This window comes from Urocampus carinirostris, chromosome 5 (assembly GCF_059441175.1).
Source record: "Urocampus carinirostris isolate Australia breed hairy pipefish chromosome 5, RoL_Ucar_1.0, whole genome shotgun sequence".
Lineage (NCBI taxonomy): Eukaryota > Metazoa > Chordata > Actinopteri > Syngnathiformes > Syngnathidae > Urocampus > Urocampus carinirostris.
The window spans coordinates 8,886,141-8,901,910 of record NC_142353.1 but is presented as its reverse complement, the minus strand read 5'-3'; the positions used below and the strand labels follow the sequence as shown (position 1 = coordinate 8,901,910).

The 15,770-nt window shown below is 39.3% G+C and overlaps 1 protein-coding gene across 5 annotated transcripts in view; it reads right to left on the bottom strand.

The window, feature by feature from the left end:
• fbrsl1 (fibrosin-like 1) overlaps positions 1-15,770 on the bottom strand; it is a 486,912-nt gene that overhangs the window by 283,150 nt on the left and 187,992 nt on the right. For all 5 annotated transcript variants that reach the window (XM_088335576.1, XM_088335574.1, XM_088335572.1 and 2 more), the window contains exon 3: positions 313-414. In XM_088335576.1, the coding sequence (XP_088191702.1) occupies positions 313-414 (102 nt within the window). The remainder of the gene's footprint in view (positions 1-312; positions 415-15,770) is intronic.

Below are 15,770 nucleotides of genomic sequence, written 5' to 3'. Positions count from 1 at the left end.
TTATGTTTTAAAATAATTCTCAACACTGTGTCATATTGAACAAAAATTGGTCGATTTGTTTACAACAATTAAAAAAATCCTGGTCCTACTAGATATATAATGGAATCATTCAAAGTAGTACTTTTATCCAGGTTTGACCCCCCTCTTTTTATAGTTGCATTTGCTCATTTTTTTTCCCCCCAAACATTTATTTTCATGCAGCTAAATAATCTGCTGTAATATTTCAGTGTTTGTTTTTACCCTCAGGCCCTTTCCTTGTATAGGGTTAAGATAAATTACTAAAATAATAGGAAAGCTTTAGCAATGACTGACCTCATTCAGTTGTTCCTTGGTGCTGCTCCTGTGAGGTAGGCTGAAGTCTGGCACTGTCTCATCCTTGCAAAAAGTGACAGGACAAAGCAGTAACGGTTTGATCTGAAGGACACAGAGAGGAACCAAAATTTGATTGAAATGTTTTCCTCCCTTTTATGAAGTTTTGTTGAGGACAGATTTTGTGCGAAAATGTTATACACAATAAGCAAGCATTCACATTGGAATGAGCATAGTGGCTTCTAATGACTGTTTATGGACTATTGTTTGATCAAAACAAACTTGTTGGAAATCTGTATTTGATTAAGTTGTTTTCCTAAGTGAAAATTGGCAGATATTTAGCATTTAATGCACAGTTCTGCTGTAGGTCTGTAATTACCCGCAACATAAATTACGTCATAAAAATGTGCCACAGAAGAATCGTTGCATGTACAAAGTCAGTCTGTAACTGTTGGAATAACTTTATTGTATTGTCTGTGAGTTCCTTGCGAGATTGCTAATCAATTTCAGCGTAAATAAAGTTGGGCGAAAAACATACAAACTGCCATCAGAATTCAATGCAATATACATTAAGCACATTATTCATCATAAAATGCTTCATGGGTATGTCAATTGTATATATTTTTTGTTTGTGTTGCTGTATGATGGAGGAATCAAACCTCTGTCAAAGTGTGTGTGAGAAATAAAAAGTTATATTAAAAAAAAAAAAAACACTATCAAAATCCATCCATTTCATCCGTTATCTACACCACTTATCCTCAGTAGGGTCGCGGGGGTGCTGGAGCCCATCCCAGCTTTCTTCGGGCAATGGGCACTGGACACCCTGAACTGGTTGCTAGCTAGTCGCAGGGCACACAGAGACCATTCACTCGCTCATTCACACCAAGGGACAATTCGGACCGGCCAATTAATGCACGTTTTTTGGAATGTGGGAGGAAACCAGAGTGCCCGGAGGAAACCTACACAATCACGGGGAGAACATGCAAACTCCACACAGGAGAGTGTGATCCCTTGACCTCAGAACTGTGCCACGGACGCGCTAACCGCTCAGCCGCCGTGCTCACTATCAAAATGTACTCTTAAAAAAATGATAAAAGTACTAAGCCACAACATTTGTGAGCGAGTTAGCTGACTTAATCATTTTTATTGTGCATTGACCAGTGTTTTGGATTAACGTGTTACAAAGGACTGTATTCCTCAAACGCAGTTACTTTCTGTGTAACGAGTACTGTAACGCGTCATCAAAAACATTTTGTAACTCAACCGATATTACTACATGGTAGTTTAGTATGTTATTCCGCTACTTTCTTAATGCAAATCATTAAATATATGTTCCTCTGCGTGGTGAGTACTCTTGTGGTCACTTCAATCTGGTATAGAATATCTCTGAAGGGTGTTCACATTTGAACAGTACCCAGAAATGGAGAACAATATTTTGAGTGGTTTGAAACTCCAAACAAAATCGATATGGAGTGTCTCAGCTAAGTGTTTATATGCAAGCTCTCAAGATTTCAAAAGCTAAGAAATATGAAGGGTTCACTGCTTCTACAGGTTTCTTCTACCTCCATTATCATTATAAAAATAGTTTTAGGGGGTCGGCTTCTATGCGAGTAAGAACGGTAATTTGTAACTAGTTACATTTGGAGTAACACTTTACATTTTGGTGTATGTAATCTGGGGTGTAACTGAATTACTTTTTTAAATGAAGTAACTAGTAACGGTAACAAATTATTTTCTTTTTATAACGCATCAAACATTGGCATTGACACGATAGATTAGTTATCTAAGCTACCAGTGACGGTTTTCTTAGTTTAACAAGAAGCTATTTCTTTGTTCTGTTCACAAACCAACCCTTTTGATATCACATCCACAGACATCCCCCAAAAATGTTAATTTTTAACTGATAGAAATAGCAAGGTTTTAAATCCACATTTAATCGTGGTTGAATTGTCCTACGACAGACCATAGCTGGCATTGGTCCAAATTCACCACCAGATAGACAGATGGCAAGCTGAGCACATGAGTGTCTAGGCCACTATGGCACAAGCCAACCACAGTGTCCCGGGCTGTAACTCCACCTTGGAATTAAAGTGCCGATGGCTGCGGGATTCATTCAACTAGCTATTTACATGTAGCACCTCCCCCTGTGACAAGCTCTCCGGCAGGACTTGGTCTCCTGATCTCCACTGTAATTCAAGCAGATCACTGCTACAATTAACCTTTCCCAGTAAATATCAATTATGGCCCCCGGCTGGGCTAGAATTAAAAGGGTCATCAGCTAATCTGACAGGTCCTGAACGTTGCCACCTGGCAGGTGGGGGAAGGCAACTGAGAGAGAGTGTTTGTCTACCCTTGTGCCCACAAGCTCTTATGCCAAGTAGATGTGATTCTCTTTTAATTATACTGCTGCTGGGCAGGCGTAACGATGGGACATAGGGCGCGAACGCTTCTCTGAGGTCAGGAATTACATGATATTGAAATGATATTGCCAGAGAAAAGGAGATAGCCAAGGCATAAGTATTAATACCATTCCACGCCATTGGTGGCAGTAGCCACTCAAACCTCATTGTAGAGCTCCAACAATTAGTCAACACCGTGAACAAAAATGGACAAAATAATTGGTTTGCAATGTATTCCATTGTTGACTATTGACACCACACATAGTTTTTCAACCAAGTGAGGCATCTCTACAATAATACAATTTCACGCGCAATTGTGTCTCTGTGTCGATGGGTAACATACAGAAATTAGGGCTTTAACATCACATAATCATACTAAAACTTCTAAAGTCCGGGAGCATTTTAGCCCGGAGGAGGCAAAAAAAAAAAGACTACTTGCAAAGTTTGCAAAGCACACTTTGTGGTATGGCTATAGCTCTGTGACGCACAAACATTTAAAGATCACCTCGGACAGTTAAACAAAACGAGAGTCTGACTCGCCTCTAAGATTCAAGTAACGTTCATGTCAAAATGGTTTTGATGATACGCATTGTACATCTTATATGCATTTATTCCGCTATAAAAGAGAACATGGTATTAGGGCCTGATTGTGCCTGACAAACATATTGGAAATTAAATGCATGCAGTCCAAAGAACAAACATTAAAAATGACAAACGCATGCTTTCGTTATCATTTGCCACATGACTAATATGCAATTTTCCATTACATTAGCGGTATAACAGAGAAAAACATATGCATGTTAAACATGCACAACTCACTTTCAAGAGGTTGTAATGACATACTTAGTGTTTTACGACGCAAGTATTTATGCTAAAAAACTACAAAATTACAAGTATGGTTAATAAAGGAAATAGCATTTTTCACACGATATGTCATATGGTGTACTTATACAACTATTAGGCAAACCTTTTAAATAATATTTGATAAAGATCTCCAAAAAGCATTCGGATTAACTATATTATGATTCTCTTATGTTGCTGATTGTTGGTATGGTCCAGCCTCACAATCATTTGTATTATTTGGTCACACTTCCTGCAAATGATTAAAAACACACAATTTTTTTACTTAAAATACAGAACTTAAATTGTTTTGTTTTGTTTTTTTCATTTTAAGTTCAGATGTTTGCCATTAGACAAAAGCAAATGTTAAAGTAATTTTGATACAGCTTTACAGCCCATTATTCTGATGCCGCAGTTTAGCAAAATTACATTGTGAAGAAGACGACGATTAAATGAAACTGGAACTTTAGCTCTCATCCTTGTCATCTTGACTTGATAGCAGGTTCATCAGCCTTCTAAACTCACAATGGATGGTGGTCGTTTTGATTTCCCTTTGTCAGACAAGCAGCGGTGAACTATTGTGTGGAGAGCAAGGAGGTAGAGACGGAAAGTTCTATTTATATAGACACCACATCCTGACTTTTTGTGCAGGTGTGAGCCTTGCTGCTGCTTTGCCCGTGTTCGGGAATTGGGCAGACCAAGTTGGGTGTTCCGGCAAAGAGAAGAAGCATCATTTGAGCTAGTCAGCAATCAACTAGACTAGGGGTCCAAAAGAGTTTTTTTGACACTACAACGAAGACGCTGAAATTGAACTATGCGTGTAAGGAGGTGCGTTTATATCAAAGTCATTGTGGTTTGCAAAAGCGGTTAAAATACCCTGTCGGGCAGTGCAATTGCCCCGTTAGCAGCAAAAACAATCACATTTATCTGCACTTCAGTATTATCTATAGCCAATTGGATTGGACAGAGGTCAACTGTAAACCACTGTCTCAAGTTATCAAGATAGCGAACACAGTAGTGGACAGTAGTGGGGAAAGAACATCCATGGCAATTTGAGGATGCATAAAATCCCTTGAGCGAAGACCACACAACAGTAAAACACCTTTCGCATGAGTTGGTTTATTTGGTGAGTTTGTATTTAAGATTAATTGGCAACATTCCTTGCCATTCTGAAAGGAGGCTTACCTCTTGTGAAATCCCCCCCAAGTTTTTCCTTGCTCTCATGTATGTTTCAAATCAGGGGATGTTGTAATGGTGATCTGTGCAGCTCTTTCAGACTTTTTGGTATTAAAGAATATACAAATACTTACTTGATTTGGCCCGCAGATTGTTGCAATATTTTGCATTCAACGACACTATTTATCAGTGTATTTTTAAGTTAGCGGGTGAAGAGATACCCATGAACATGTCATGTTGGTACATTATTAAGAGAGTCCATAAATATAGCATATCACCAGGGTTGGGGACTGACAGAATACATTTAATGACATGACGTAATCAGGATACCAAAGAAATGCAATTTTATTCAGTGACAGTTACAGAAAAAAACTATCATATTACAGGTACATTTAATTGAAATATGGATTACTTTGTAAGATCGTTTTATTTAAAAATATACTTTGTATACATAATGCGGCAATAGACACCTTTTGTCATAATTTCAATCACTGACACAAGTGAGACAGAGAAAGATTAGATTTACACACAACGTGCATGAGCTGTATCTGTTGTGCAAATTGTACAGACTGGGACCGTATCCACAACTGCATGTTTGTCAGAGTGTGATGTAGGTAAAAACATTTTTATTTTTGTCAGAATGTAATTTTTACATCAATGTAGCACTCATTTTGTTAAATTGGTGTGAGCATGCAGTATCATGGCTGTTGACGTGCGCGTATTGTTCCCTTAGCAGTGAAGTTGTTCATTAGTGATGCATTTAGGGACATTTGGTCAATTTGATTAAATGTCTTCTTTTTGTATTTTGCAGTTAATTGTTGTTCAAAATCCACAATTTGATCACTGCTTTGTTATCCTGTGAGAATAAATAATCTGAATACTTTCAAGAGGTTTGGCATCCCCACTTCAAACAAGTAAAAAGGTTTGTTGGAAATTTAGAAAGTGATCATTCGGTGTGGTTAAAAATATATTGGGTTTTTAATGTCCTCTTCATGTAAACAAAAATAGAGCATATATTGGCCGTCATATAAAAGAGAAAATTGTATGTTTGCTTAACAAACCATACTACGTGGTTAAAATTTGAGCAGTTTTTTGTATGAGTACAAGCAACTACCTAAGCTTGATTTCTTCATTTTCTTATGTTCATTTATAGTAAACACAAATTCGTTATCTTATTCATATTATTTTTGTCTTTTATAAGCATATTTGGCATTGGAGTAATCCAAACATTAATTAAAGAATAAAAAACCCAGTTACATTACTTTAATATTACAGTATCCGGATAACATTACTGATTACACTCTTCAACAGGTAACTCCCGTAAATTCCGGACTATGAACCGCTACTTTTTTCCCAAATGTTCAGCCCTGCGGCTTATTCAGTGAAGCGGCCAATTTATGTAGTTTTTCTAACGACCACCAGCGGCACTCGAGTACAAAAAGTAAAATTTTGACCGGTGGGATTGTGCGCCGAGGTAGACTGCATCCTCTTAGTCTATGTTCGAATTGTCCGTATGACAGAGGACAGACGTTCGTTCCGATTATGAGGAAGACGCCCTTGATGGCGACAGTTATGAGGAGAAAGATGAGGACGGTTTAACGTGAATTTCGCAATTGCGGTACGGCTTTTTTTTAACAGCTACGCTTTGTGTGTTGCGAGCTTGTTAGGAGTAGCGTGGTGGTACCTTTCACAGGCACGGTTTGGGATGAAAGTTATATTATTATTATTAAAGTTTTGAAAACTCTCTCGGTATACCGTCGTTCTTTGTAAATATGTGTAACCATGTATAATATGTATTTGCAACTGTATATTTTTGTAATGTATTCATTTGTATTTATTTGAGAGACTTGCTGATGTGTTTTACGAGCAAATAAGAAAGAAGGGGCGGAGCAAACGCGGGCTGATGGGAAGTGGGGACGGATAAAGGTGAGTGATTGTGGACGCGGGAGACAATAGTGGATATACCGGTATATTTTTCCCACCCTTACATTTGGAAATATACACTTTTTTTTACTTTCAACGGGTACCCGGACTTTGCAGGTCGGCATCAAATGATAACTACCGGTATCATTTTCCTTCCAATTCGCTGGCTGTGGGTTTTGGACTGTGTTAGCCTCTTTGCTGGGAGCAAGTGTCTCGGCCTATTGGCTTTGAAGTGTATCATGATATAACTGATAATGGATAATTGATTAAGAAAAAAGAAACAGCAAATCCATACAAACCCCCCCCCCCATTAAAATTGTTCAATCAAAAAGAACCCTTTTTTTTAATGTGGGTGCATGCGACTAATATATCGGTGCGGCTTGTGTATGTACTAACTTGGTTTTCCTCCCAAAATTTGGGGGGTGCGGCTTATAATCAGGTGCGCCTTATAGTCCGTAATTTACGGTAGTAACTGTTTCAGATTACATTTTTAAAGTAACCCTCCCAACCTTGCATAGCACAGTGGATTTACGCTTATTTTTGATATTGTTGTTAGCATTAATGAAGTTATAATTGTTACTATTAATATTTTTATCATGATTATTTTATAAAAATGACATATTTGTGGCCGGGCCATGAAACTCTTGTCAGACATTAAACTGGTCCATGGTACAGAAAAGGTTGAGGACTGCAGATCTAAACTATTGATCAGAGCAAATCATCTAATTACCCTCCAAAGATAATCTTGCAGCTTGAATTGAACAGTTCCCTGAAACCTTTCTCAATGGAACAGAGGAGTGTGATTGATCTTTGTATGCATTCAACTACTCTGACAAAGGACTGGCACTTCTGACTGCCTTCAATTAAGTCTGGGACAAATTCCCCTGTCTCAAGAGGTATTTAATATAGTCTGTAATGTCTCAAATGGGCCACCGTGCTATTTTAGGGCACACTTGAAAGCTGAAAGGGAGCACACGATTTGATGCTAAGGTGACTTTGTAAAAGTCAATAAAATGTCTTTAAGATAATGCATGAAAAGTTCAATGCTCTGTCAAATTATCAGCACAACTGATTTTTTAAGTGCTTCGTCCAGCACTCTCAAATTAATGGACCATTATTTAATATTGTTTTGGGTTATCCTATGATAAATGTAATCAATGCATTTTTAATCTCACCATTTGCAGTGTTTGAAGCCCTCTTGGCGTACTTATTATGACAAATATAGATAGATAGATAGATACTTTATTCATCCCTGAAGGGAAATTCACATTTCCAGCAGCATCCCTGAGCTGAGAACAATACAATAATAAAGCAAAAAGAATACAATATACAAATACCCAGTGTGACGTGCAAATGCCTACTGTAGCGTGTTATATAGAATAACTAAATAGTGCTACACAGAATACATATTGCAATAAGATTCGGTAATATGCAATGTAGGTGGTGTGGTTTACTGTGGGCTTTTACTATGCCAGGTAGAGTTAAAGAGCCTCATGGCATGAGGAAGAAAAGATCTCTTCAGTGTGTCCGTAGTACAAGACAGTGACAGCAGTCTGTCGCTGAAACTGCTCTTCTGTCTGGAGATAATGCTGTGTAGTGGATGCGATGGATTGTCCAAATATATATATATATGGTTACCACTTGATCCATCTCTTGTTGAGCAAAGGTTCTTTCAATTTGAAATTAGGTTTTTACTGTGGATAAAGAGTTTGACACCATATCCACAAATGCAATTTCAAACCCCTTACCATGTAAAACAAACCTAGCTTCTCTGTTCAATATGCTATCCAAGATGCACTGATTGGTGAATAATACTTTGGTCTTATGACAACACTGTTTTTTTCCCTTTTGTTTTTTTAGAAAATGTTGGGTCTTTTCTAATAAAGAATTAAGTTTGCCGAGAAATTGCAGTGGCGTGGTGACTTGCACCTCTCACAGCCAAACACTAATGTCAGGAAGACAGGATTGTTGATGTGGATGCTGGCATTAGCACAGCTCAGTAGGTGTGTTTGACGGAAATCCACATGAACAGGGCATTGCAAATTTGTCGTCAAAGTAATGATTCTTTTAAAATGGATCACAGCTTGTTGCTTATTATCAAGGTAGTGTTTTCTGTCCACTGTATTTAGCTTGTTTTATTAATGGAATGGATATCTGAATAGCTACAGGAGGGCTTCAGCTAGGCAGCTGCTGCTATTATTGTATAGCAGAACCATTTAAGACATCACCACAACAGAGCTATTTAAATGTAGAACAATTTAACTTGGGTATTAACTCAGAGTAAAAAAAGGTAATTGATTAAACTTATTTTACCAACAACCATTACAATTGTTTGAATCATCACTTTCACCTATTGTTGTATTGAAATATTCTGTGAGTAGGGTTAGTGGGGATGGGTTGGTGGACAATATTGCAGTTACGTGCAGTCGGGTGTGGCTGTGCCTCACCTTTCACTGTGGAATTATAAAATTGTAAATGTATTAAGTGGTTATATTTTTATTCAGTGTTAAAGTTCTTTTAACTTCCCAATTTTTTTAGTGTTAACCCTAACCCTAACCCTGAGTGTGTTATAAAACAGTTGAATTTTTACATTAACTATACTATAAATACAATCAGTATATTAATTATCACTGTGCTGAATGTCTGCAGATGAACAATGAGGCACACAAATCCCTTGCCTCATGGCAAGGGCTAATAGTGAGACCAAAAAAATGGGTTAAGCTCACACTTCAGCCCGAAGCAATACAATTAGTGATAGTGTTAGCAAGCTAACAGAAAGTAGAGCCATCGAGTAGTTTTGGACTTCTTTTTATAATGAATGATAACCTATTCATGAATTCCTTTATTCAAAAAAAGCAGTGCATATACTTCATTTGTAAGTTAAGGTAAGAAAAATATTTTTTCTCTATGCTACAGTTTGTATATTGTTTTCTCGCTCTGCCAATCAAATGATGAATACATTTTAGGTTCATCTGTTTGTAAATCTGACTGTGCCTAACCAGATACGAACCTCACCACACGTCACTGCAACACTTGGAAACAAAATAACGAAACTTTATCTTTTGTTTTTTTGCCGAGTTTCGTTAGATCAGTGTTTTTTTAACCTGGGTATGATCGAACCCTAGGGGTTCTGTGTGTCAGTCCCAGGGGTTCAGTCGATCCTCTGCCACGTGCGTCAAGACTCGATAACACAATGCGATGACAAGCCATCACTGACAGTAAAGTAGAACTTGACATTGCTTGGCCAATCAGTGAAGCACGGTATGAAGCGCAGCCAGGAGTGATCAAAGAAGTGCAATTATGTTTTTCATATTTCAATCAATAATATGTCAAGCAAAATAATGAAATGGTCTGGTGAATATGTACAATTGGGATTTTAATGTATCACAAAACAGAATTTCATTCAGCATCCTACTGCATTATTTGTAATGCCAAGTTGAGCGGAAGAAGGCTAGTCTCGCACCGTCAAAACTGAAGGAAGGCTTCAAAAAGCTGCACACTGAAGTCAAGTTATGTTTATTTGCATCGTCCTTAATCATAAGAATTCTTAAGGGGCTGTACAGACTGCAGACTATTCTTACACCACCCCCCTGATCTAAAACCTAAATGAGGAAAAGGAAAAAAAAACGTCAAAAATCTCAGCATGAGATTGCCGAAATCAAAATGAGAAGAGCCAAATTAGATTATAAGGCCACTTTGCCTGCTCTTGGAACCAATCCTCACAGCATTGTATGAAATTGGGTACATAAATGCAAAGCAGGGAATGCCACACACCATTGGTGAACCACATTTGTTATTGCCAGGAAAGCTCCAGAGTTTTTTTTTATACGATTGGTTAAAACATATATTTCCGAACAATTCTTTTTGAGAATGCTGGACATGAAAACAACAAAAAAGAACAGACCTTGCTGTTAAGACGACACGACCGTTTTGCCTGCCAAGGTGAAGCCACACATAACTGAACTGGTCTCTCAAAAACAACAGGCGGTACACTGAATTGCAGTTCAGTAATTTGATGTGAGCTTTTGCTTTTTCTTAGATTTGTTCTGCACAGTTCATTTTGTGCAGCAGTAGAAAATGTCTTGACACACACACACACACACACACACACACACACACACACACACACACACATTTTTATATCACACTAAAGTAGGATTTGTCTAATGCACATATAAAACTGGTGGGGTTTGGTCGCTTTAAAAAGGTTAAGAACCACTGTGTTGGATGAAAGTCCAATTGAAATAAATCTCTGTCAAACTTAAACGAAATTGGGGTAAATGCAAAAATGGCTAATTATTTTGACAATATCTGTATATTATTTGTTATTGCAAAATCCATTGCAGCCTGGTCATCCTGGAAGAGGGATTACCTCATGTGCAGTCCCTTCTCAAGGTTTCTTCATTTTCCTCACGTTGAGGTTTTTGAGTTTTTCTTTGCCCTCATGTAGGTTTTAGATCAGTGGATGATGTAATAATGGTCTGTGGTTTGCACTAATTTGTGATCTGTGCAGCCCTTTGAGACTTTTTGTGATTAAGGGCAAAACAAAAAAACATGACTTGACTTAATTTTAAGAGGGTTTTAAATTACACATCTAGTGCCAAGATCACCATTTACTTAGAGATTAGCCTATAGTCAAAAAGCACACACCTTAGCGAGTTGAAAACCTGTGTTTTACATGCATAATGTACAAGAAATTAGTACCATTAGTCTCGGTATTGCACATGCCTCCAGTCTTTCTCTGGAGGCTGCTGCTCTGTGCTCTTTAATTATCTTCAAAGGGCCCTCCAGCATCTTAATCCTCTCCCAACACCCCCCAAGTGAGTGGTACTGACTCGGTCTGCTCGTTTATACTTTTAACCCAGGGTGAAGTCACAATTCCCTCCTGATTAAAAAAGGTCTCGTCAAGGCAATGGCAGAGACACTGGAGGCTTGTGTCAATTCACGTTAAGCTTGGCAAACCCTGTGCTCCTTTTTCATAGCGTCTTGGCCAGGCAAATCTCTGAGGCCTTAGAAGTCAGCTCAAGGCTTTGTGTTCCCAGCCCTACCCTCATTCACCTTGCAAGAGTTTGAAGTGACACTGGAATACTACACAACCCTTTACAATCTTGTGCCTTTTACTATATTCCTCTTCAGGGATGAAAGACCCTGTTACAGAGTGGTGGCCTCTCCATTTCACACCTATGACTTCAGTAGTGCTATGCCTAAATCAATCCAACCCCTGTTAACTATTTTATGGCTGTAAAACCTAAACTGCTCACATATAGAAAAAGCAGCAATACAGACGCTCCCCTAATTATGACCATTTGACTTACGTAATATGGTAGATTTGAACATTTTTTTTAACAAAAGCCGATTTTTCTTTTGTTACATATCAATAGACAGGTGGTAATGTAATGCTGTGTTTTAGCAATGAGATAAAGAAACTACAAATAGTCTCCATTGTTTTTTTGAAACCAGTGCTTTCATTGTGATCTTAAATTGAAATTTCCTGCTTGCTCTGGTCTTGACAGGTGAGCTCACTTCTGAGTTGTTTGATCTTTCTTAATGATGCTTAGGTTTTCTTGAAAAGTATGTCTTGAAAATGAGTTTGACAGTAAATCTGCAAACAAAACAATTCTCCTCCTTTAGCTATTGTGGGTTGACAAAACCACTATTAAATCAACATAACAATGTATTGGTTTGTGCAGATTGCTACAGATACAGTTTGCAAGTACAATCTATTACCAGTCAATCATTTTTCGTTGCCCACTTCAGGTTTAATGGCGGTTGGCACCATCAATTTGGTGCATTACCTTCCCCTGGCCAGTCGTAGTTAGTGAAAAGGCTGTTGTTCCCCTACGCCAGCTATAAGGGCCTGGTTTTGCTAACTCGGAATCTGATTTGTTAAAGCAACAGCTTTGTTGACTCTCATTTTATGCTACAGGGCCTTTAAAACTGAACACTTCCAGGTACATTTTTGACCCAGGCAACAAGTAGTGGCTAAAAAGTTAGCACAACCAGGGGTAAGGCAACGGAAGGAGGCTGACAGCCGATTCAGGATTATTATTCATTTGATATTCATTGACAAAATATTAACATCACATGACTCAGATACACTTAGACTAACCGAGAAGGCCTGGCAGTCCCTGACGGAGCCACAAGTGCTGGAAAACTCCACATCCCTTTACTATCTTACTCTCCAGTGATAAAAGACGCTCTTACTGCAACCCCCTTTTCCTACACGTTCGACTTCTTTGGTCTTTCCCGAATCAGCCATCACCTGTCAGCACTTATAAGAGAAGTTGAGCTTTACCCTTGTGTCTGTGTCAGTCTTTATTACCCTTAAATCTTGGACTTGGCCCACCCCTATCCGCAAGATCAACTCCAGCATGCTCCTGTCAGGTGTTTGGGCTCCGAAGGAACGGAGGAGGGGCTGAAGAGAACCGATAGGGATACTTCCTTTAATTTGTTCTGAAAAGTGTCCTGCGCAAAGGACCCTCACCCCCATTAACCCAGTGACAGCCTGCTACCACTACTCAGGGAGGCATTGGATTGGTGTGTGCGAAAGGTCCCGGTGGTGTGGCTGGTTGAGGCACCTCCATCTAGATGCCGGGGCTCAATCTATTGGCTCATTATCCCCCCGCTCCGTCCCCCGCCTAGGTCGGGGTGCAGACAAGTGCACTTTAGGGCCACAGGCCAAATTGATTCATCTGCCTTCATTTTCTTCAGGCTCAGAAGTGGCAGCTGCTCAGAGGCAGGGGGAAGGAGTTATGGCGAGAGACAGACGGGGAGAGTGGGAAGGAGAGAGTCAGAAACCTAGTGAGATGAAGGAGAGGGGGGCATCGAGAGAAGGCGGCATCTCTGGCTTTGTTCCTCATCCATGTCTCATTTCACGTTCCCCCTTCTCCCCCTTTTCACTTTACAGCACGGCTAACACCTCCATCGGTTGAAATCGCTATCAGGGCGTGCACTTGCTCCCCCCACAAGTCCCAAGTTGGAAATTAGCCCAAGGACAAGCTAGTGGATTTACTACAGGGAGAGCAAATGGATTTTTGCTTTTATTTTGACGAGCCCCACTGCATCCATTACGCCTTTTAACCATACATTATTCATAGGGCTCGCCTTATAATAAATGTCCACATAAAAAAATGGTACACATATTATAAAATGCTCTATAACTCTCTTCCCGTTTTCACCCAGAGGTACAATGCATTTATAAGATAATTCACATATATGAGACATGATGATAGTTGACATTGCTGTCAAGGAACAACAGCCAAATGCAGTATAGTGAGTACATTACAGAAGAGCTGCTGGATTTGGCCCGTCATATAAATGTAGCGTATTTTTCACAGGATAAGGCACATATAAGGTGCAGCACCAAAAATAGTCTATTGTCATACAGTATATGTTTAATACGTAAGGTGCAGCAGGCTATAAGGCACTTTTTGAGACAACAGCAAGGTGTTCTATGTGTTCCGGTATTCTAGTCCACTGACTAGAATAACTAAACCTTGTATGCAATGGAAATCAAACCTAAATAGTGGCGGTGGGAGCGCTGACACATTGCCACTAGACGACCAGTGGGGGTGATATTATAGGCATTAGAATTTATCCCAGTAATCACAATATTTTTTACTGCCACAGAACAGATTTACATAATGCATTCTAATAGGTAAAATAGTCTCTCTACTTCTTCACCACTGTGTTAATAACAGTTTAAAATTAATGTATACGTAAACAAGTTTGTATAGTATTTTCTTAAAAACTTTCTGTTTTCTCTATTGTCTGACTTTTGTTGGTTAAGAGGTGAAGAAATTGTTCAACCTGTTCAATCAGAATGTATTATGCAAATCAGTCTACCGTAATTAAAAACGGTGTAATAATAAAAAAAGGTCTAATGCCTTGTCTGTGTCATTTGTACAACTGGTGGGCTAGTGGGCAGCACGGCAGTGCAGTGGTTAGCCCGTGTGCGGCACCGTTCACTCCGGTTTCCTCCCACATTCCCAAAAACGTGCATGTCAGGTTAATTGGCCGGTCCAAATTTTCCCTAGGTGTGAATGAGCGAGTGAGTTGTCTGTCCTTGTGTGCCCTGCAACTGGCTGGCAACCAGTCCAGGACGTCCCCTGCCCACTGCCAGAATATAGCTGGGATGGGCTCCAGCACCCCCGCGGCCCTACTAAGGATAAGCGGTGCAGATAATGGATAGATGGATGGGTGGGCTAGTGGTAAAGTTTTACTCTCACTGACACTACTTGAGTTTGATTTCTGACTCATACAATCTTTTGCAATTTAGTCCAGTGGTGTTTATCGTTTTGATCAGTCATTGCACAATCATTGCTCAAATACGGTACTACCGTAACACCTTATATAGTACCACATACCTATAAATACTGAATTCATTTCCAATCCTATCGGCCATCTCCTGGAGTATATAAGGCGCACCCTTTTATGAGGTGCACTTTTCGATATATGGCCAATTTGGGGTTTTCAGGTGTGCCTTATAGTCCAGAAAACACAATACATTGATGTGGTGGCCGCTGACCATGGCTATAACAAAGCAGTCAACTTGTAAAATGAAACCACCTCCCCCCGTGCTTGAGTCTCAGCCAGCAACGACCCCACGAGAGCCGAAAGTCCCACGGGATGCCATTTACAACAGACGAAGTGCGGCAAAGGAACATTCCCCGCGGGCCCTGGGTCTCTATATCAACCCCGCCATATGTCTGCTGTGAGAAAGCAGGACAACCGAGGGGGGAAAAATGGTGCTACTTGCATGGATTCAACACATGCACACTAATTAACCTAACATGCATCTTTTTCGACAAACTCGGAGTTTAAGGTGAACATTAAAATACACACAGATGAATCAGAAACTAACTTAAAAACTAAATTTACTACAATTACATCATATAAAGGAAACTTAAAATCGAGAAAATATTTAGACCGGTACTTTAAATGATTAATGCTGAAAGTAGAAGGAACCTTATTAAACAGTGAACAAACATTAGCTGCCATTCTTGCTCAGTGCTCATAAAGAAATATCCGGCTCTGTTTATACGACAGTAGCAATTTGTTGTGAAATTACTCGTAAACATTAAACATGTCTCTACAGGAAAGGTCAAAGTGCACAAACCACAG